The sequence below is a fragment of the Syzygium oleosum genome, unplaced genomic scaffold, assembly GCF_021117445.2.
Source record: "Syzygium oleosum isolate NSW1041296 unplaced genomic scaffold, Sole_v2.1 Sole_v2.08, whole genome shotgun sequence".
Taxonomy (NCBI): domain Eukaryota; kingdom Viridiplantae; phylum Streptophyta; class Magnoliopsida; order Myrtales; family Myrtaceae; genus Syzygium; species Syzygium oleosum.
In genome coordinates, this window is record NW_026607492.1 from 6,544,697 (window position 1) to 6,567,225 (window position 22,529).

Genomic DNA, 22,529 nt, shown 5'->3' on the forward strand with positions numbered 1-22,529 from the left:
ACGAAATTTTCTTATTGGGTCGGGTTGGGTCTAACTTGTTTGGGTAACAATAAAAAGAATTGGGTATTGTTTGGATCTATTGGGCTCGGGTACCCAAACCCAACCCAAACAATAACCCGAACTGTTCCTGATGATTCTTGATGGCTTCGATAGATAGAAATGGCCAATTGGCCCAACTCTAGTATGGGCAATTCTTCGATAGATTGAAACCCTAACATCTCTCTTCCACTTTTCTCTCTCACACTCTTGCCTCTTCTGCAGTCTCTCCTCCATCCAGTCCAAGTCCGACGGCAATCGCACCAAGGCCGTCGACATGACCGGCCCCGGCGACGCCGCGGTGCAGGGGAGCGGCCGCAGCGACGAGGGGAACAGCGTGGGGCTATGGTGGCAGGTCCTCGTCGGAGAAGGCGGCGTCCGCGGCGTCGGCGCTGGGCTCGTGGTCTCGCCGAGGGGAGACCTCGAGGGAATGCTAGGCGGACATGAGATCCCGGGATTACCGAATATCGAGGGAATGGATCAGGGACTCCTTGGATGGCGGGATCTGTAGAGCTACGGCGGCGGACAACGGCCGCCACCACCGCCGCCCCCACGCCGTACTCCTGATCACACAACACGGCCTGAGCCGGGGGCGAGTTCACCATCCTCTCCAACAGATGCCGCATCGTCCACCTCCCCCAACATTTCGCCGCTGCCGACGTCGTTGTCAGTCGGGCAACGAGGAGAGAAATACGGGGTCTACTGCGGCTGCGGCGACTCGCGGGGCACGAGCTGAAGAGCGCTCTTCACCAGCTGTTGTAGGTACACCACCTGCTTGTAGGCCTCCTCCAGCGTGGCGAGTGTGTCCATCTTTCTTTCTCCCTGCGGCATCACCAGCTGCTGCTGGTGGCGGCGGGTGCGGGGGCTACGGTTGGAGCGTTTCGAGGGAGCGGAGGAGGTCGGAGAGGCGGTGGAGGGGGAAGCAGAGGATCGAGTCGTCGGCGAGCGAGAGGGAGTCAAACGGGGACGAAGCGGGAGCGAAGTCGGGGAAGCAGTGAGGGGGTTCTTGCTTGGGCATCTTGAGAGGGGACGGCGAGTAGCGAAACAAGAGAATTCATTGTTTGAAACACAGCCCGACCCGACCTGATCGTGCGGTGATATCTTGTTCGGGTCTTGTTTCAGGTCGGGTCGAACACACGTGGTCAATATTTCGGGTCGGGTCGGGTATCATGAAAACCCGACCTGACCCGACCCATTGACACCCCTACTAATCATGGTATTAATCCTATATTTAATGAGACAGTTTCACGGTTTTTCAAGGGGGCAAATCTTCGGATCGTAACGGGTCGGAACTTTTTGTATGTTTTCCATAATTCTTATACCAAATATCGTAACGCATAAAAATTATGGATCTTACGATCAAGGGGCGAGATTTTTTGTTTTTATCATATGATCATCATCAAGGGGTTAAGGACCCGTCCCTAGAGATCCTTAAAAGACATCCACCTTTAATGATGTACCTGTCAATGCCGAGGAAGACGTTTGAACATCTATGATGCACGAGCAATAGTTGACTTTGAATGTTAAGATCGAGGTGGGTGAGGATCCGTGCCCTCGAGATCCTTAAAGACATCGATAGTTAATGATGTATCTGCCAACAAAGGCGTTCGAACATCTATGATGCATGATCTGAAATTAACTTTTGAACTGTTAGGGGGTGAGAATTCGTGCCGTAGAGATCCTTAAAGACATCTGTAAGTGACCTAACTTCTGGCACACCACCTAGGATTCGGCTAATAGATTGCTAAGTTTAAATCTAACTCGGGCTCTCTCAAACTCATAACAATTCACAACTTAAAGTTTGACTTTTTAACATGCAAGATCATTTCAATTAAGAGTTGCCACTAATCTATTTTTTTGGTGGGTCGATTAGAAACCCAAGAAAAGTATCGGAAGTTCTACTTTACTCCTACAAACCAGAGATTATGGATTCGGGGAATTTATTACACTAGATTAATCTAATGCCCTTTCGGTATCTTTTCTCTTTTATTTTTCAAAAAATATTTTAACAGGCGGTTTGAATTGATTTTAACTTATCCACTAATATGCAACAGATGATTATGCGGGTGCGCAATCAATGAAATTAACTCTCAAATAACAAAGCAAGTAAATTGCAAGAAAGTAAAGAAATCGATCACTTTAAAATAATCAAATATTTTTGGGGTTTTCTTTTATCTTGAAATGAAGTCTAATCTACATGATATGCGATTTACTAACATGCAAATTATATGACATGCATATGATATTTTTGGCATTTTTATTAAAATTCGGAATTAATAAATACCCTAATCAAACTATCTTAAAAATAATAATTATCTAATCTAGTTTAGGGATTAATTCGAACTAATCCTATCCCGTCTTAGAAAACTATTTCTAAACTTGCAAGCATTATCTAAAATCCCATCCATTAAGGAAAATCATATCTAAAACCTATTCTAATTTATTCTAGAATTTACCCTAATATGCAACACTATTTAAATAAGCAATGTTATCTAACAATCTTATTAAGCCTAGCAAGGAATCTTTTTGTATTTTTTTTTAAAAAAAAGCAATTTATCCAAACTAAATATAAAGACTTACCTAATCCACACATGCGATCCATGAAGATTTCAAATTAAAGATTACGATAATCTAAAAAATAACCCATCGTGTCTCAGGTTAAATTAGAGATTATTGCCATCTTAAGGCACAAGAGTTATCCAATATTAAGCTGAAATAATTAAAAAAAATGATCCAATATCTTTACGGATCAAATTAGTAATTAAATCAACGATAACACCCTAATTGGATAATGCCTAATACCTCAATCAAATTACTTAGATAACAAAATCTATCCGAGTCGAGCAATAAAACAATTTATATCAAATCGGATAAAATCGTTACCTAATTTGGACGCGTGTAATCTTATCGGAATAGGACTGGATCACATGACGGGGCGGCCGAAGGTGGCGGACCGGCGGCGACGACGGCGGTGCTCGCGGTGGTGTTCCGGTCAATCGGGGGTGGCGGTGGCGCAGCAACTATTGGACACTCGTGCTCGAAGAGGATTCACGGCAATGATTGTCGATATTGGACCACGATGGACGCCAAAAATTTTTTTTCAATCCCCAGGACTGCACCTGCACTCACTGAACACTCTTACGCATAATCACTACTTCACAATTTTTTACCCTCGCGTTCTCCTTGTTTGTGAATGATCCAAAGTGCACCACTTCACCACTCCAGAATTCTTTCACCACTTCACTGACGAATCACACCTTCTCCGCGTGCGCACGTAGAAAAGTCTGGATGATGAGGTCTCGGGACTCGCCGCAGGGAGTGTCGCCAATGTTGGTATGAGGACTGTATACGTCGGAAGTGGTCTGGAAGCAGCGGGGACCGCCAATTACTTGTTAATCACCCGCCGGGAAACCTGCAAAATCAGACCGAAGTTTGGCCATAAGAGTTAAGAAGCTATTGTGAATTCGCCGAGCTTTGCTATATCGACAATCACGGGACTTGACGTGCTGGTCTGCAGGGACTCGGCTGGTTGGTGCAGGGAAGGCTCAAATCAGCAACTTCTCGTCGGGATCACAGGTCGACAGCCTCGTCGCCGTCGTTGTTGGATAGGGACATGCGGTGCAGTAGTTTCGCGGGATGAAGCAACGAGGCTCTGTGCGGGTCTCTAAGATGAAGAACCTGCGTGGAAGCGAGTTCGTTGATGCTGGATTCACCGTGGAGCATTGCTTTGACTTTACAGAACGTGTATGGTGAGACAGCAGCTCGGTGGTGCACCTATACGTGGAAGGAAACTCCCTCTCTCTTTTCATGTATAAGTCTTGCACTCTCTCCTCCCTGACATCTTCCCTCTTGTCTTTTGAATAATGGCCTGTGTGGCCTCCTCCAAACGCGAATGGACGTCCCTTTATATAGTATTAGGTTTAGATTAAAATTCCCAATTGTAAATTCTAAGAGATGAAACTTTTATTATATTATCTCTTAGAATCCTGATAATATCAAACCAAATCGAACAATTATCTTTCATGATTTGAATAATAATCAAGATTAATTGTTCAATTATCTAATGGGAAAATTTCGGCTCTTATAATACTCATGGGTTGGGCTGAGTTTTCTCACACTATGGGCTTAGTTCAGTTAGCATAAATTGAGCTCAGAACCATTTAAGTTCGTCCATCACCGGTCCAATGCAAATGCAATTATATGAGCCTAACTACTAATGCAAATGATCCTAATATCTATATGCAATTTAACTAATTTTTTATTTACGGGTCGATGTCGATCCCTAATTTTTCTATGCAATGAATTACTGAATGGAATGTCAAAATTTAGGTGTCAACAACATCGATATTTTGTGATGCATTCGTCAACAAAGACGTTTGAGCATCTATGATGCATGATGTAAAGTTGACTTTTTGAACTGTTGAGATCAAGGGGGTGAGGACCTGTTGCATCTGCCAACATCGAGAAAGACTTTTGAACATCCATGATGCGTGATGTAAAGTTGACTTTTGAACTGTTAAGATATGGTTTTCAGTAATGCAAGCAAAAATTCATTCTAAAACACTTGGAGGTGATGTCTCAGCAGCTACGATATCTTCTTCCCCGATTCTCCTTCTGTCCTTATTGCTTCTACAGGAAATTTCAGGCCACACTAGGTAAAAGCGTAAGCAAATTGGTGCCGATTGGAGGGACCGCTATCATCGATCGCTTGGAGGGACCGCTATCATCGATCGCGACTAGTTTGTTGCTTTCTTCATGGATTTTGATGTTGCCGTTGCCGGAAGTAGGTTTCTCAGCAAATTAGGGTGTGAAGAAGGACTGATTTGCGGATTTGGGTATTTGAGCCTGATTTTGGGCTCTAGTTGCTTGACCATTACCGAGAAATGACGCTGTTCGGCTAAGCAAAAAACGTGTTGTTTCGCTAAATATCAGTCCACACCAGGCTCTCGTTCTTACACGTAAGACGGTCGGCGATGACTAGACTCTCACGTCAAATAATCAGGCGAGACTAGACCGAGATGACTTGACTGCACTTTCCCTCAAATGTTTAGGACTGAATTAGTTTAATTTAAAGATTTACGACTCGATCGAATTCAGCACAATAGGTTTAAGACTGATCGCGCACTTTTCCTGTACCATTGTGTATATAGCATAATGAAACTTACTTTGCACATGTTCGGTGTAGACATCCCATTTTGTCCCACGCTTTTATGACATAAGTAGAATTTTTGCTTATCATATTATTTTCATTATCATTTTTTAAAAATTTCGTTCCGCAATTTTTAATACGAACATTACTGTCATCATCGTCATTATTAGTGTTGTTATCATTGACGGTTATTAAAAGTCAATAGCCTGCATGTCTCTTGATTGGAAACATATAGACGGGATTATGTTTGGATATTCATATAAAAGAAACAGAAAAAAATAAAAATAAAAAAATAGGACAAGGATTTAATTAAGGCGTGCGTAATTACAATCTACGCAATAAAGTTATTTAAATTCTTGTTTGATAATCTAGAAAAATTCCTCGAGCGAGCTTTGGACCTGATATCTTCATCACCTTAATAAGGGGGATTTGGGATTTTAGACCCGGATCATTTTACATTAGTTATATATCAATGTCACATTATATGCTCCTTCAAATCTTGAATCATGACAAATATACACATATTTTGGAATACCGTTCTCTGTTTAGTGACTGTTGTTCTTACTTTGTACTTTTAAGTGATGCAAAGGGAAATTGGACGGAGCTTTGTAATGGTGTGGCTCCATTCCGCTTAAATTTCTTATTGTTTACAATATTAAATTAGGCCCGACCACCCACCTGCGCATGGTCGAGTTGGTGGACGCTTTCCTTCCCTCCTCAGAGGTTCTGGGTTCGAATCCCCACTCGGTTCCGTAATTTAAGTGGGGGGCCCTGGCGGTGAGTTGCTGGGCTAGTCTCTCCCGAGGTATAGGCGCTCCGATTACCTGTGCGGGCTCATCCCCGGGGAATGATGGGGGATCCTCGGTTACCAAAAAAAAAAAAAATTAGGCCTGACCAATAGACGGGCGATCTAAAAGACAAGATGTGTGGTATGTACGAATAAATTTCTTTTTGGAGTTCGCCTAGGCTCGCTAAGCCCGATAAAAAAAAATTTATCGATCGAAGAAACCGAGAAGACGAAAGCATCACCAAGATGGCCAACCACCACGCTGGTACGCTATATTGAACATATATGGTTACTCTTCTAGACATGGCCATTATTTTGAACAATTTCTTAAGTTAATTTATTGACTTTAACTAACCATGATGCAGGAAAAAAAGAAGAAGAATGATGGGTGTTATTAGAGATGATTAAAAGATAAATAGGAGATTTTTCATGTCTTCCCTCATTCTCCATACTATACATATCAAATTAAGCATGCCTCATGTTCATGTTTATGATTGATTCTGATTGATTGTAACTAATATTGTAATGCATTTTTAACATAAATAGTCATATTGTAAAAGTTATACGTATCTCATGTATGGTTCGTTATGAAACATAATTCTCTCTTAAACCTGTCAAAATGGTTCCAAAATCCAATAAATAACCCAAAATTATTTGAATGGGACATACTAAATTTCGCGGGATGGCATAATGGGTACAAAATAAAGAGGCCAAAGCAAGTGGGTTGTAAATTATGGACCCATTTATAACCCATTCATTATTTAAAGCTTGACTCACCTCACTCAGCCTAGTTCTAACGTCTCGGTTCTCACGTACGGCCATCTTTTTCAAAGGAAACAATATAAGGAGACAAAAATGCTAAAAATGAATCCCGAAATGGATTAGGTATAAGTCGATAAATTTGCATTACAAATAAATAGGTCAAAACATGATGAATTGATCAATTTGGGTCGAACTATATATGACTAAACCCGACTCAACGCGCTTATTTGACGGTCCTATGCTTTCTTTTGCATATTCTTATCTGGGGTGCTATCAATGCGCAAAAGTAACAAAAAGGGTCAACGCCCCTAATGGCGACTTGAGACTTCAACTGGGGAAAGCTGAGGGTGCGTTTGATAATTATTTTGTTCCCGGAAATAATTTTTGCTCAGAAATGATTTTTTTTATTCTATTATCAAAAACAATTTCTAAGTACTTGAAGGCGTTGGTAACTGCCCAAAATTTCTATTTCTGGAATAGAAAAATAATAGAAATGCGTTGGGTAATTACACAAATTTTTTTTTATTAATAATATTTTAATAATATTTTGAATTTTTTTTAATATTTCTTTCTTTTTTTTTTCTTTTTTTCTTCTTTCTCTTCCTTGGCCCATGGCTAGGTCGTCGTCGCTAGCGCCGGCCCTGGCCTATGACTGATCGCCTGTGGCTAGCGGCCAACGATCGGTCACAGGCCAGAAAAAATGAAGAAGACCAACCAAGAAGAAGAAGAAGAAGAAAAAAATCTTTTCCATTTTTTATTATTGTTCCCAGAATCAAGAATTAACCTTTTTTTTTATTCTTAATTCTGTTCCAAAACTGATTCTGGGAACAAATTTGTGCTCGGGAACAAAAAATTTACCAAACGGATTTCTTTTCTTTTTTTGTTCCAGAGAACAAAATAATAAAATCGGATACTGTTTGGCAAGTTACCAAACAGCCCCTTATTCTAATTTGGGAGTATCACCTTACCGGCCATTTGAAATCATCTCCTATATTTTGTATCACGAATTTTTCTTGTTTTCGTGGAGTGGCGATTTCATTGCATCTATTCTATGCAAGCCGGATCCGATGTGGAAAATCCATATGTATATATTTTAAAGGAATATTGAACAGAATGCCAATGGAGAATAGATTTGAGTCGCAAATAATAATTTGAGATATTCAAAAGTCTTATCCGAGAAAAAAAAAATTGGTCATCTATTTTCATTTTCACTCGAGAACAAAAACAATATTAAAAATGCGTCTGATCACATGCGAAAATCATTTGACTTTTTACAACTACGATTCTAAAATGAATAAGAAATGTAACCAAAGTATACAGCGAAGAGCTTACTTGTTTAACTTCGAAAACGACACAGATATGTTTAGAACGTTCTCGTTCAGATTGATGAGCATTTTCACTTTCGTAATTGAATATGCTTTTGCAAGAAAAATAATTTCTTATTTTATTCATTTTGACTTTCGAAGAAACGACAAAACAGAAAACATTTTCAAAAACAAAAAATGGACCTCTCTCTGTCTTGAGGGCCGAATACCCAAAAAAACCCTGAACTTTACACTTTATCTTAATTATATCTTGAACTTTTTTTTTGTCTTAAGAAAAACCTCAAATTTTTATCCGAGTCCCAAATCTGCCCTCCCGTTATAAATCCGTTCAATTAACGTCAGAAAAAAAAAAAAAGAGAACTGGCAGCTGCGGCGGTGGCCAAGCCGTCGCCGATGGCCACCGCCACAGCCGCCGGGAAGGAGCGGCGGCCCTAGCTTGGGCCTTCCGAAGGCCGGCGACCCTCGGCCGGGCCCGGGCGAGTCGCCGGCCTTCGGGAAGGCCCGGGCGAGGGCCGCCAGACCTCAGCCAGCGAGGGCGTGCAACCCCCGATCGGGGAGGGCGCGACCCTCGCCCCAGATCGGGGGTTGCACGCCCTCGCCGGCGACTCGCCCGGGACCGGCAAGGGTCGCCGGCCTTTGGGAATGCCCGGGGCGAGGGCCGCCGACCCTCGCCGACTCGGGCGAGTCGCCGGCCTTCGGGAAGGCCCGGGCGAGGGCCACCGACCCTCGCCGGCGAGGGCGTGCAGCCCCCGATCTGGGGGAGGGCGCGACCCTCGCCCCAGATCGGGGGCTGCACGCCCTCACTGGCGACTCGCCCGGGCCGAAGAGGGTCGTCGGCCTTCGGGAAGGCCCAAGCGAGGGCTGCCGCTCCTTCCCGGCGGCTGTGGCGGCGGCCACCGCCGAAGGCTTGGCCACCGCCGCAGCTGCCGGTTCTCTCTCTCTTTTTTTTCTTTTTTTTTCTGACGTTAATTGGACAAATTTATAACGGGAGGGCAGATTTGGGACTCGGATAAAAGTTTGAGGTTTTTCTTGAGACAAAAAAAATTTCAGGATATAATTGGGACAAAGTGTAAAGTTGAGGGTTTTTTTTGGAATTAGGCCCTGTCTTGAGTTATTGGATTATTCAAGGCATGAAAACCCAATCTGTATGCTTCGTTCCATCACACTTGCCGGAGCCCAGGATCCCAGAGTTGGGTGCCCGAACCCGGGACACTTGGGCATCGTCGACATATAACCCCGGGGGGCCGACCCGAGCAGGAGTCGGGTTCGTGACCCTAGGGTGGCGGTTGGGACCTTGAGGGCTAGGTTCCTGACCCTGAAGATCAAGCTCGAAACCTTGGTGCCCTGGTCGATGCCTCGGCTCCCGAACTCGGGACCCCATCGCTCGTGGCCGAGCCCGAGACCATGGGGCTCAGGATACATGACCAAAATGAAAAATAACAAAATAATCACGATCCATACATAAGATGATGAACGGATCACTAAAAGAAAACGTTATGATTGATATGGTTTCTACCCTGTGAATCTCTTTGGGACAACGTCCATGATCCCAATTAGATAAATTGCGTCTCTCTATCCGGCTTGAATTCAAAGGACCTGCATTTTTCAGATCTGGTGATTCTGAAAGAGATCTTGAATCCACTGAACAGATAACTTCCACATTCCTAAGATCTAAAGTATCATCAAGATAGTTGGTGCATGAAGCTCCTCAAATCGCTACAAATCGGAAATATTCAGCCCGTGTTTAGCACGATTAGAACCGATCCTGCCTATATGTTTATCCCGGAAATTCCGAAAAGTAACATGTGCGATACCGTGTTTCCGATGACTTTGTAAGCCTATTTTGGTTATGGCAGTTAACAAGATTATTCACATTGAATTGCTCTTCGGAAAAAAGAAGAAGAAGAAAAGGAGCTTGTTCTTCAATGAAGACTCTCCTAGATACTCAAATCTACCAAACCTCTATTGACAATCAATGTGCAGCACATAAAAGAAAAAGGGGGTAAACATAACCCCTTTCAGCTGTAGTATATCACAGGCTTATTCGAGTCTGCACCCCACAGCCCGCCCTCCTTCACATATTCGAGATACCTGGCTAGCTCGGGCCTCGCCGTGATCTTCTTCTTCCGGCGACTATCGAAGAGACTGAACAGGGGGTGGCTCTTGTTGACTTTCTTCGGAGGCTTCCCCTGGGGAACGGCCGGAACGGTCACCTCCTGTGTCGGGTTCACGGGCGAACCCAACACTCCAGCAGGCAAACTCGCAGTCCTTTTCAGTTTCCCAGCTTCCAAAGGAGGTATGGCAGGCAATTGCTCATTGCCTAACTTCTCGTATCTGCCGCGGCCTCTTCTGGTGCTGAAAGCTCTGAACATGGCTCGGCTCGATTGCTCGTTTTGCTTCGGTGATGCAGATACATTTGATTTAGACACAAACCAGCTAATATATATTAGACGAGTGGGGAAAGGTTAAATGACAGATGTGAATATAGAACGATAGTGCGGTGTAATGGGGAAGTAATGTAATGTTTGCCGGATAAAATAGTGAGTGTGTTAGGTAAGGAAAGTCGTGCCTTTTCAATTCGTATGTTTCGTCCATCCATCGGCCAAGAATGATTCTCCAGCTTATCACGCCTTCTTGCTCTCTGAATCAATCAATCAAACGAACACGCGATTTGTTTAGTCTTCGGACCGTTTCGCTAGTGACATCACAACCTTGAAGATTTCTTCTGGAGCAGGAGTCATCAGGCTCAGAAATCGGACCATGTGGACGACGATGTCGTGATTATCCATGCCTTTGCAGGCCTCCATTAAACTCATGCCCGTATCGGATCCGGTTTTCGTAGAGAGCGGCGATTTTTCATTGCAGCATATCCTATATCTGCCTCGGTTCGTGTAACTATCGGTGTGAAATATCATTAGGTATGTTCGATAACCTATTCATCGCTGCGGTACTTGGCACGGTGTTTCTATTTCATGTGTTGACGGCATGTCGATTTGCATGTTTATTAATGTTGTCGAGAGTTCTATTTCATAGTCATTCCTAGTAGCAAGAAATCTTGAGGTCCGCAAGTGAGTAGATGCTGCACTCAAATGACCAGAGCAAGAAAGGGCAACGAAGCTGCAGATCAGAAAACGAAGCTTGCAGAATTGTACAAGAAGCTTTACTTGTGAAACTCAAGTCCTACTACTATGGAGTGCGGTTTTATCCCACAATAAAAAAAAGGGTTAATACCACGAAAAATCTTAAACTGGTACACTTGTGACACATTTACCCCAAACTATTTTTTTTACCATAAAAAACTCCAAACCGGTACACCTGTGACAATTTTACCCCAAACATACCACAAAAAACCCTAAACTGGTACACATGTGACAATTTTACACTGAAATAATTTTTAATATTATTTTTTTTATTTTTTTGAATTTTTTCTTTTTTCTTTTCTTTTCTTTTTTTTTCCTTCACCTTCAACCTCTGGCCGGTCGCCGGTCCGGCGACCGGCTAGAGGCGGAAGCCGGCGAGGGCCGCCTCGCCCGATCCGCGAGGGCGACCCTCGTCGGTATTAGCGAGGTTGCCCTCGCCGGCGTCAGCGGCCCCTCGCCCGCCGGATCAGCAAGGGCGACCCTCGCTGCGTCGGGCGAGGCGGTCCTCGCACGCCACAGGGCAAGGGCGACCCTCGCCAGACTCGGGCGGCGCGTCGGGCGGCCCTCGCCAGGCCCAGGGCGAGGGTCGCCCTCGCCGAGATCCAGCGAGAGGCGACCTCGCGCGACCCTCGCCGGATGCGGCGAGGGCGACCCTCGCTGCGTCGGGCGAGGGCCACCCTCGCGAGTCGGGCGGGACGGCCCTCGCCCGACGCCGGCAAGGGTGGCCCTCGCCGGCTTCCGCCTCTGGCCGGTCGCCGAATCGGTGACCGGCCAGAGTTTGAAGATGAAAAAAAAAAAGAAAAGAAAAGAATAAAAAATAAATAAAAATTCGAAAAAAAATAAAAAAATAATATTAAAATTTTAATTCATGGTAAAATTGTCACATATGTACCAGTTTGGGGTTTTTTGTGGTAAGTTGAGGGTAAAATTGTCACAGGTGTACCAGTTTGAGGTTTTTGGTGGTCAAAAAAATAGTTCATGGTAAAATTGTCACAGGTGTACCAGTTTGGGGTTTTTTATGGTCAAAAAAATAGTTTGGGGTAAATGTGTCACAAGTGTACCAGTTTAGGGTTTTTCGTGGTATTAACCCTAAAAAAAAATCTCGATAGCTTATTTGGCTAGCGAAAATCACACGACTCGAATTGATCCCGAAGAGTATACACGAGTCACTCATAGTCCATAGATGGATGTGCCGTCACATTCTTTTGGTTCAATGGCTAGATCGTGATATGCCGTGCATTCGCTTGGGACTACTACGCTTGTATCTTCACCGGCAAGATGCAGTTGCACTACATGGATCTAAAACTACATTCGTTTTATTACTTCAAATGTTGTTGTCGAAGTGAATACTCGCGAAAAAAATTATAGCAAAATAAATACTCCCGTCAACCAATTCTCCACTAAAGTTTTTTATGGAGTATTATCTAAAGTGTATAAAACTGCAATATTGATTGAATCATATGATAGAATTCCACCGTGTTGATAGTTTTTCCTCCACTTGTTGGAATCTTCATTATATTGCCAGCGATTTATTGTGGAAAAGAAGGGCCAAGCTATTTGAATTTTTTTAAGAATAAAATTATTTCTTCTCTCTCTTTTTGTTTTGGTCGGTATTTCTTCTCTCTTTAAAAGTATAGGTATTAATTTAATTTTACGCCTGATAATTACATCCTCAGTCTCCATTGAAGTTTCTAATCTTTCGAAACGAATTTTCAAGTAACCAAACTTTCATTTTTCTGGGATTCTAGAATTCGACTCCCGATCGCGTCGGAGTGCAGCAAATTTCTCGACGCGACCATGCCGGGGCCTACCTCAGATGTTGATGGCAGCGAGGTCACAAGCACACACCCTTGAAAAAGTAGAACTGATGTTCTCGTTTCCTCCCCGGTGGGCGCCCTGATTTTTCTGCCTCTGAACAGTTAATTGAACCATTCTAAGTGTACGGCTAGCAAATGCCTCGTGCTTGATGATAACACATCCTGATGAACGCGACTATGACCATGCATCCAGGAATCCCTTCTTTATCGGCCACTAAGGATCCGTTTAGCAACTTGCCAAATAGTGAAAATTTTTGTTCTTTTGTTCCTAAAATCAGTTTTGAAACAGAAATCCATTTGGTAAACTTTTTGTTTCCGGACACAAATTTGCAAAAAATTATTCTCAGAATCAATTTTGGAAAAGAATCAAGAATAAAAAAAAAAAGTAGCTTCTTGTTTCTGGAAACAAGAATCAAAATTGGAAAAGAAATTATTTTTTTTCTTCTTCTTTCCCGTTCTTTTTGTTCTTCTTCTTTCTTTTTGCCTATCAACGACCTGGCGACACAAACGAGGGCCGGCGAGGGCGTCGCGGCCTGGGCGAGGGTCGCCCTCGCCGGCCTTTTCCAGCCCACGCTCGAGCAAGCAAGGGCCACCCTCGAGGCTCGCGGCCTGGGCGAGAGCCACCCTTGCCAAATTGGCGAGGGGGGCGGCGGCAAAAATCCAGCCCTCGCCTAGGCCACGAGCCTTGAGAGTGGCCCTCGTCGGCTCGGGCAAGGGCTGGAAAAGGCCGGCGAGGGCGACCCTCGCCCAGGCCGCGAGGGTCCAGCCTCGTCCTCACCAGTGGCCGGCGACCAGGCCACGGCCAAGAAGGAGGAGAAGAAAAAATATTAAAATATTTAAAAATATTATTAATAAAAATAAATTTTGTGCCATTACCAAATGCATTTCTGTTCTTTTTCTATTCTAGGAATGGAAATTTTGAACTGTTACCAAACGCCTTCAAATGCTTAGAATCAGTTTTCGGACATAGAATAAAAAAGAATCATTTCTAAACAGAATCAGTTCCCGGGCACAAAATCATTGCCATGCACACCCTAAGGCTGCGAATGATAACCATTATGTTTCTATTTTTTTGTTCCAGAATTTGGTAACGTAATTTCATTTTTCAATTTCTGAAATAAATTTTGATTTTAGAAATAGGTTTGGAACATAAATGATAAGTAAAAATTTTCTATTTTTCTATTTCTGAAACAAAAATGAGAAAAAAAAACTCTTCCCATCGCTCACTCTCACTACTAGCCAGTCGCCCACCCACCGCCCACTTGCCGACCGCCGCCTCCTGCCTTTGGCCGACCTTCTCCACTATGGGCCGCCGCCTACCGACCACCATCTCCTGTCGCCTGTCGCCCAACTCCCGCTCACACCCCCCTCCTGCCACCGGCCGCCGCCACCCTCCTCCCGCCTCCTACCGCCACCCGACGTCGGCCGCCTCCAGCTGCCGTCCTCCATACTGGCTGCGTCGCTGCCTCCCCCCACTGTCTGCCGTCCACCGTTTGCTGCCACCGTCTGCCCTCCTCCCGCTGCCGACCCCCTCCCGCCGCCGCCCCCCTCCTGCCGCCGTTCTACGTACTAGCCGCGTCGCCGTCCACCGCCGCCTCCCCTCGCCGTCCGCTGCCCGTCATTCGCTGCCACCATCCGCTACTCACCGTTCGCCGCTACCATCTGCCCGCCGTCCACTCGCCGACCACCCAAGAGAAAGTAATTTTGTACCGTTATCAAACAAATTTTTGTTTCGAGCATAGAAATTGTGTCGTTATCAATCGTGTTTTTTTCTCAGAAACTCGTCCAGGAATAGAAAAAGAAAAATCTATTTCTAGCCAAATTTGATTTCTGAAACAGAATGATTGTCATTCGCAGCCTAAACATCACGAAAAAGAAGCCATGTACGTTTTGCTTAAGCCATGAATGAATCGAGAGATTCAGGAGAACCATTAGATCAGGTGAAATCGAAGTGATACAGGAGAACTATTTTGGTGTATCATACCATCCTCAATTACTCAGATTAGATCCACAAATTCTGCTAGAAATTTTGACAAAGCAACATTCAGTTCAGGAGCTGATTTCAAGGAAATTTTATGTGGATGATGGAAAATTCATGACCAACCCAAATAGGATCGCCTGAACTTCCACTTCTCTGCACTAGTTCTCAGTGATTTCACCAGTTACAAATACCCAAACATATATCGGGCCAGTGGCCAGACATACGAGAACCTCCCACCGTCTGCTCCACGACACTGCAAAAACCACTAGAGTAACAAAAACTAGTTTATTAATCTATGTTCATCGGATCAGTCACTTCTAACACAGTACTTAGGAGTGTTTCGGGACAAGTTCTTTGGTTTTCGGGGAGGTGCTCTTTGACGTCTTCGAGGTATTTAACTAAACCAGCGCAAAGATGATCTCAGATGCTTCCTGAACTCATACCCTAAACATCAATATTCAATGAGCGTGGCAAAGTATGATGACCGACTTCCTAGAACTTGTCAGTTTCATGGAAGAATAGTACCTTCTTCATTAATAAAAGAACATATGGAAAATAAGTCCGATGCAGATATGGAAAACCATGTCCGGTGGAATACCTGAATGTGTAATCAGAGGAACAGTCACTCCAAGTCAATGTTAAACGAGTGCCCACTTGACCACAAAAATTGAGCAGGACCAGATGCCAGGAAGTAGGCATCATGCTTTGAATTCTTATCCAGCCTCAAATATTATTGAATATCAATTCTGTAGTCGCTTAATCTTCAGATGACAGCATACCTCCGAAATCAAATTTCAACTGGAGATACCTACCTTCAGCACAAGGGTAAATCAAGTTGCCTTCTGCAATTTATCTTGCAAAATATTATCTGGAAGGATAAGCTCTGGAGGTGTTTCGCGAACGACACCCAGCATAGAGTCATACTCCTCATCACGGCGAGCAAACTTTTTGCGGAGCACCTTCTCAAACTCAATTTCATCAAAGCTCTTCACATTTTCAGCAGCATGGACCTGAGCCAAGTTGGAGTAGTTTACAGCTGACTGTGATATGAAAGCCATCTCTTCTTCTGTGAGCTTCCTCAGGAACTTGGCTGGATTTCCTCCCCATACCTGCGATTCAGTTGTTTTAGTTGAAAATGTAAAGAAGTTAAGAGTTGAGTGATACCATAGAGAAAGGCAGGCAATGAGCTACAAAAGAGATGTTGGAAATCACAAACAAGTCATTCCAGATTATTCAATTTCCCTTCAGCCACGTTCAGACCAGGCAGATGCAACTGACCTCAACCAAAAGCACTGCTCATCAGCTCGTCAATTCAATATCTATATCTCATACACCATCCAATTCTTTTTTTCTCATTGTTTCTTTTGGGTAAAATGTGAACTGTGCTAAGTAAAATCACCGTCAGCCTTGGAGATTACAATGCGAAGGTTGACCATATTGACAGATTTAAATCCGGCTGTAAACCTCAACTGTGTAATGTCGATCAAATTATAGTACTCAAAATGGATGAAAGATCCAAATCTTAGCAAACAATGGTAATAATGACAATGGTGCATCAAAATATAAGGAGGAAATTGATGAGGAGAAGCATGTCAGCAAAAACATCAACATACATGAAAAGGACAGAATGAGGATTTCAAAATTACAATCAAATTAGCGGATTTACAATTTTGGGGGAAAAATCAGCAGGGTTAATATTACAAACCTCTCCACAAGGAACTCTTGTATTCTGCTTTACAAGGGCTCCAGCAGCAACCATGGAATGCTTCTCAACATAGACTCCATCGAGAAGAGTGGCACCCATACCAACAAATGCCTCGTCCTCAACAGTACATCCATGTAAAACAGCACCGTGACCTGAAGAAGGCAAACTGAATCACCAGAATGAAATATACTTAATGCAACTAGATATTCAATTTGGTAATAGTTTGGAATAACAAATGGTAACACACCTACAGTAACATTATCTCCGATAATAGTTGGCAAAACCTTGCCACTTAAGTTTGACTTTGCCACATGAACAAGAGAGTTGTCTTGTATATTAGTCCCTGATCCAATGCTAATGTTGTTTATGTCACCTACAGACACAGAAAAATAAGAATGTAATTCAGCAAAAAGACCTTTTAATATCAGAACAGGTTGCAAGGGTAAAGTTCCTTGTCAATTCGAATTCAAGTTACAAGACAAACTTCTTAAGAAATGCTATATATACAGATAATATTTCGTTCTTGTAGAAGATACGGCAGCAACTAGATATAGTATGGTTCTTCCTTCCACCAGCAAGACTGAGGAAAGCAAAAGCAAAAATAGAAGGTCTTGACCGTTAAGTCTTAGCACGAGATAGATTCTTCATTGGCACCACAATACCTCAGATGCCAATGCATCCTCAACCAAAACCCTTTTACGCCGACTGCATTAGCAGCTTTTACATTTTTCACACAGTTGAGCTTCCTAATTTTCTTCAGATTATATAGAGATCATATTTCGATAATCTGGATTTCATGCTCTGAATCCTAATCAGTACATAGCTTATAAGTAAGAACGACAAATCTATGCCAAATTTCAAGTCTTGGACCTAATGGAAAATATCTCAACCATCATGACTTCACTGTCACACAATGATAAACTTAGAGATAAGGCCAAAGGCAGATACAGACAAACAAGACACAAACAAATAAGTTATAAAGAACAAATCTATACCAAACTCAGAATTCACCTTGGATCTCACAGAAATGATCTCACCCATAATGACACTGTTACACATTGATAAACTAACAGACAAGCACAAAGGAAGATACAGACAAGATGCGAACACACACTTATGATGTGTATCGTTTTGGTTAATACACGGTAGAAAGTTCAAAACACTACCAACGATTATTTACTCATTAGCTGTTCATACTTCTTGATTGCATATATGGAAGAAAAAGCATCCCTTCATTGCTGTTGCATTCAGTATAAAACGTTTTTATAAGGGTCATCAAATTCAATATGGCACAGCTTACCCCTCAAAACACACCCATACCAAATGGAGGAACCTCTGCCAACCTCAACGTCACCAATGATAGATGCGCTTGGGGCCACAAATACATCTTTGTCAATCACAAGAGCTTTGTCAAATATGTTCATGAGCGTCCGATGCCTTGATACTGTACAAAAAAGATAGATTAGTTAAAAGAAAAGCACCTATAATTTTTCTGTTTTCATATCATATAAAGAACCACTAAAGTTGTGTTTGGTTGTTGGGACAAGGATCGTGATAAGATAGGATAACATCAGAAATATGAACAAATTTGCTATATCCTATATCTTGTTTGGTGGGCAACTAAATATAATACTGTATTCGATAAACCTAGACTAGGATTGGATAAATAATAAAGAAAATTATATCAATAACTTTAAAAGGGGAAAAACCCAAATCTACCATGACGAGGGCGACCATCGCCCCAGAAGGCCCTTTTACACCTATTGTTCTAATTTATATGGAACCTTTTATGTGATTGGAAAAAAGGACAAGAAGAAAAGAAAGATAAGAGAAGAACAGAATGTCCTCTCTCACCTCTCACCTATGTAAATGTATAAGACTGAAGTCCAATTCTTATACAGCCAAAATATGAAATACAAAGCTAATATAGCAACCACTAGGATCCCAAATGTTGCTGTTTCTGTTTCTTCTTCTTTTTTTCTATGTCTTCACTAAAGATCTATCGTTAATTTCCTGGACCAAACCAGTTTAAAGGGTATTGTAGAATGCTTTAGCAAGGGCGACAAAAAAAAATAGAAGTATGAATGTAAAAGTAGATTCAAACAAATTTAAGTGTCCTCACAAGAATTTTGCCTCTAAAGGTGCACATTATACCAGGTAACATGTGCTAGACTATATAAATTCCTCCCTCAATCCCATCATACCAAGAATGTGCCTGACATATCTTCCCCCCTTTTTTACAAGCATTGGTTTGCATCAAGCAAATAGCCAATGTTGCCAGCCACATTACATAGGAAGGCAGCCTGGAATAGTTGACATATTCCCACATATTTCAAACAAGAAATTCAAATTGACAATACCAGACGCTTCACCGTGGAGTTGTTCAATTTAAAAATCTCATCATATCCAAGTCACTAACAATTCATCTAAAAAATTGTTGTCTCCTCCAAAGATTTTTAAGGAGATCATGCAGTCTTTCCAAGTCATGGTACCTTTTTTTTCCTTTTGGAAGAAGTTTATTTCAACTAAGAATTCTTAGTTTTATGAATCTTTCGCCTTAATTGTAGTTGGCACTCAAGGACTAATTCAACTAGAAGCGGAAATATCTAAAAGTAAAATTTCTACGTTGATCAACCCTTTTGATGACATGTGCATACAAACACACGACCCAACTTTTCTCTCCTTTCTTTTAACACGCGCACGCGCGCAATTACGCATTTATCACATGACCAACTGAAAGTTGAGCATTTGGAGCATGACATGATACAGTAACAGAAAATGCATTGAGGGCAGTCCATATTAAGCTGCTAACACAACTAGAAGACAAAAATGCAGATTAAAGCTCAATAAAGGATGGAATATCAGGTGAAAAAAAAATTGACTGTGAATATGAAGAAATGTCATTTTCTAGCATTAATAATAGTAGAAGACAAGAAGTCAACAAGCGATAGGCCACTCTCCTCATAGTTTGAACTAAGATCAACCCGGTAAAGCCAAGACTCCTCTTCATTAAATTGCTCGTAGAAACAATATTATTCAGCTATATCATGACCAAAAAGAGGTTGGTCGCCTTGCAGAGAATAGGGATACAAGGTAACTTCAGATTCTTCAAACATATCCTTGAGGGGCTATGGCTTTTTTTCTTTCAGCCATCAACAGATTTTGGTATGGAACAAAAAATGGTAAGCTTTGCTCCATAGCTAACTAAAAATCCCCAAAACATGCTTTGTCAAGGTTCCGAAAAGCCAAACTGTAACTAAGTCTCTGTAGTTTCTCTAGTTAAAACATGTCTAATAGCATAAGTAATTTCAACCACTCAAAAGAGAGATTTTCCACCTTTGAAGCAATCAGGCTTTTCGGACATAAAACTACTTCCATTCATGTTCAGAAGAGAAATGAGAGAGAGAGAGAGAGAGAGAGAGAGAGAGCTGTATAACAACTGATTTTGCAGTAATTCTAATTGTCTTGTGGAATATAGAAGATTAATAATACAATGCTCGCGATTATTACGGATTCACAAAGAAAATTACTATCACGGAAGCTCGGTGTTATCATGGTACCCATTCGATGCCTTTCGTATTGCGATAAATTCCAGTAGGCAATTACGGTCCAACTCAAGTCAAGCTCGAAAGAATATACACAGGCACACCCGATACTTCCCACAGTCAATTTTACAAAACCCTACACCAGCCTCTATCGCTCGACTTACTGAACCGACGGTTACAGAGCGGGATCCAACCATAATCTCATCTTCACACCTCCGCAGCCCCCGCACCGACGCCAAAACCACCCTCACAGACCTCAATCAATCACTCGCCCCCGAAAAAGCGCCACGAAAAATCATCACTCCCATCAATCTAACGATATTACAGCTAAAAAGCACAGCTCCGAATCCACCAATCCTCGTTCCAATCGCCTCCACACCGAACCAAGCTAGTTCGAACGTTCGAAGAAACCCGCGGCAAACGATTGGGTGGAGATAGAGAGAGAGAGAGAGAGAGAGAGAGAGACGTACATTGCTCCTGGAAGTGATAGCTGCCCTGCAGTCGGCAGCCGAGGCGATCGAGGGCTTGGCCGGTCTCGCGGATCCAGAACCCGACGGCGTAGATCGCTTTCCCCAGCGTGCCCATCCTCTCCCCTTGGCCCCTACGACCTCCGATCGAGGATTGGTCAGCGATGGCGGTGGCCCGTGGGGGTTTTGGTGCCTATGGTGTCTTCCACCCGCGACTGCGCGAGAAGAGAGAGAGAGAGAGAGAGAGAGAGAGAGAGAGACCGTTGGGAGTGAGAAATGGAGGAGAGCGAGAGGGAAGGGACCGCTCTCTCTCTAAGCGAAGCGAGCTAATTTTCCAGTGGCACGACGTCGCTGACGATGTGTAAAGTAAAAAAGGCTGCGTTTTATCTGCGGAAGCAGCCTATCGTCCTACGCCACGTGTCAGCACGGTGGAGTTACGACCGGCTTCTGACTTTAGTATTGTTTTTGGTGAGATAGATATATTTTGTAGGGGTAAGTGCATTGAAAGTCCTAAAACTTGTCACGAAAGTGTAATTGAGTCTTAAAATTTTCATAATGTGTAATTAAGTCCTAAAACTTGTTACGAAAGTGCAATTGAGTCCTAAAACTTTCAAAAAGTGCAAACAAGTCCTAAAACTTGTCAAATTGGTTCAATCAAGTCCTTCCATTGATTGCACTTTTTGAAAGTTTTAGGTCTTGATCGCACCTTCGTGATTAGTTTTAGGACTTAATTGCACTTTTTGAAAGTTTTAGGACTTGATTGCATTTTCGTGACAAATTTTAAGACTTAATCGCATTTTTTTAAAAGTTTTAGGACTCAATTGCACTTTCATGACAAGTTTTAAGACTTATAGTGCACTTATCCTTATTTTCTATATATAAGTAGGAGGTTGCTGGTCAAGTTCGATAAGATTGGTTGATTGGTTTGATCATGAGTCCGTATACATTAGTGGTTCCTTGATCAGAAAATCCCGATTCATTTGTGTCGTAGAACCGACGCATCCAAAACGTGTGATGATTTTGGCTTTTATCTCAATTTGCATCCGGTGGTGCAGTGATGGCGGGCTGCTCAAAATTAATAATAATTATGACTTAAATTAAACATTCTTAATGTCACTGCCATCTTGAAGCTCTTATGGTAACCTCGACGCATCGCTGGCGTTCATCCATCAGTCCTTTTCCACCTTTTTGCTTTCAGACAAACACAATTTTTCTACTTAGCGAGAAGACAAAAAGGAAAGATGATGTGTTGCTTCCATTCTTAATCATCCCGACTTACTATTACAGCAGTATCCTCTCTTTTATGACAAAGGCTAGATTTAATGTTGATTCGCAAATTAGTTTACCAAAATAATGTATCAGGCTGCTATTAGTTATTGAATGTAACCCACTTGCTTAAAATTAAAGTTGAAGTCCGGCACATCACTCGATAAACTAATTTTGTAAATTAATAGTATTTTTTTATCTGACCAAAAAAAAATTAATAGTTCTAAATCTAATATTTCTCTTTTCATACAAAGCATGTACTATTTACTCGAAATCTCTTACAAATTGTCAATGGTGATGAGAATAAAACAATCCAATCAAACAAAGAAAATAAACAAAAGATCCAGGGTAAAACAAGTTGGAGATTTTAGGAACTTTCAAGGGAATGAAAGCAAACAATTGACAAATATCATGGGATTCAACAACAGCAAAATTATATAGGGATATTTCGTTACCCATCAAGCGAAAAATTTATTTGATCTATTTTTAGATTGTTCTGCAAGTAAAATTAATTTGTTTCTGCTCTTTCGAATACATAATATAGCTTTA

At 42.3% G+C, this 22,529-nt stretch overlaps 2 protein-coding genes across 2 annotated transcripts; both read right to left on the reverse strand.

The window, feature by feature from the left end:
- Window positions 1-10,001: 10,001 nt before the first annotated feature.
- Window positions 10,002-10,743, reverse strand: LOC115668894 (uncharacterized). Its single transcript, XM_056314047.1, has one exon. It carries the CDS (start codon window positions 10,429-10,431, stop codon window positions 10,078-10,080), a length of 354 nt encoding a protein of 117 aa, XP_056170022.1. The 5' UTR covers window positions 10,432-10,743; the 3' UTR covers window positions 10,002-10,077.
- Window positions 10,744-15,698: 4,955 nt separating this feature from the next.
- On the reverse strand, window positions 15,699-20,988 carry LOC115684814 (gamma carbonic anhydrase 1, mitochondrial). Its single transcript, XM_030609698.2, has 5 exons — window positions 20,718-20,988; window positions 18,003-18,146; window positions 16,950-17,075; window positions 16,703-16,854; window positions 15,699-16,106 (listed from the first exon to the last, which is right to left on the reverse strand). Exons 1-5 carry the CDS (start codon window positions 20,830-20,832, stop codon window positions 15,828-15,830), a joined length of 816 nt encoding a protein of 271 aa, XP_030465558.1. The 5' UTR covers window positions 20,833-20,988; the 3' UTR covers window positions 15,699-15,827.
- Between the last annotated feature and the right edge of the window lie 1,541 nt (window positions 20,989-22,529).

Bases quoted from the DNA above. Each gene is read 5' to 3' on its own strand.
- LOC115668894 (XM_056314047.1), bottom strand. From the start codon at position 10,431: ATGTTCAGAGCTTTCAGCACCAGAAGAGGCCGCGGCAGATACGAGAAG.
- LOC115684814 (XM_030609698.2), bottom strand. From the start codon at position 20,832: ATGGGCACGCTGGGGAAAGCGATCTACGCCGTCGGGTTCTGGATCCGC. The intron at 18,147-20,717 runs GTACGTCTCTCT...TTTTTTGTACAG, and splicing joins CTATCACTTCCAGGAGCAAT to TATCAAGGCATCGGACGCTC. The intron at 16,855-16,949 runs GTGTGTTACCAT...TGCCTTCTTCAG, and splicing joins CGGAGATAATGTTACTGTAG to GTCACGGTGCTGTTTTACAT.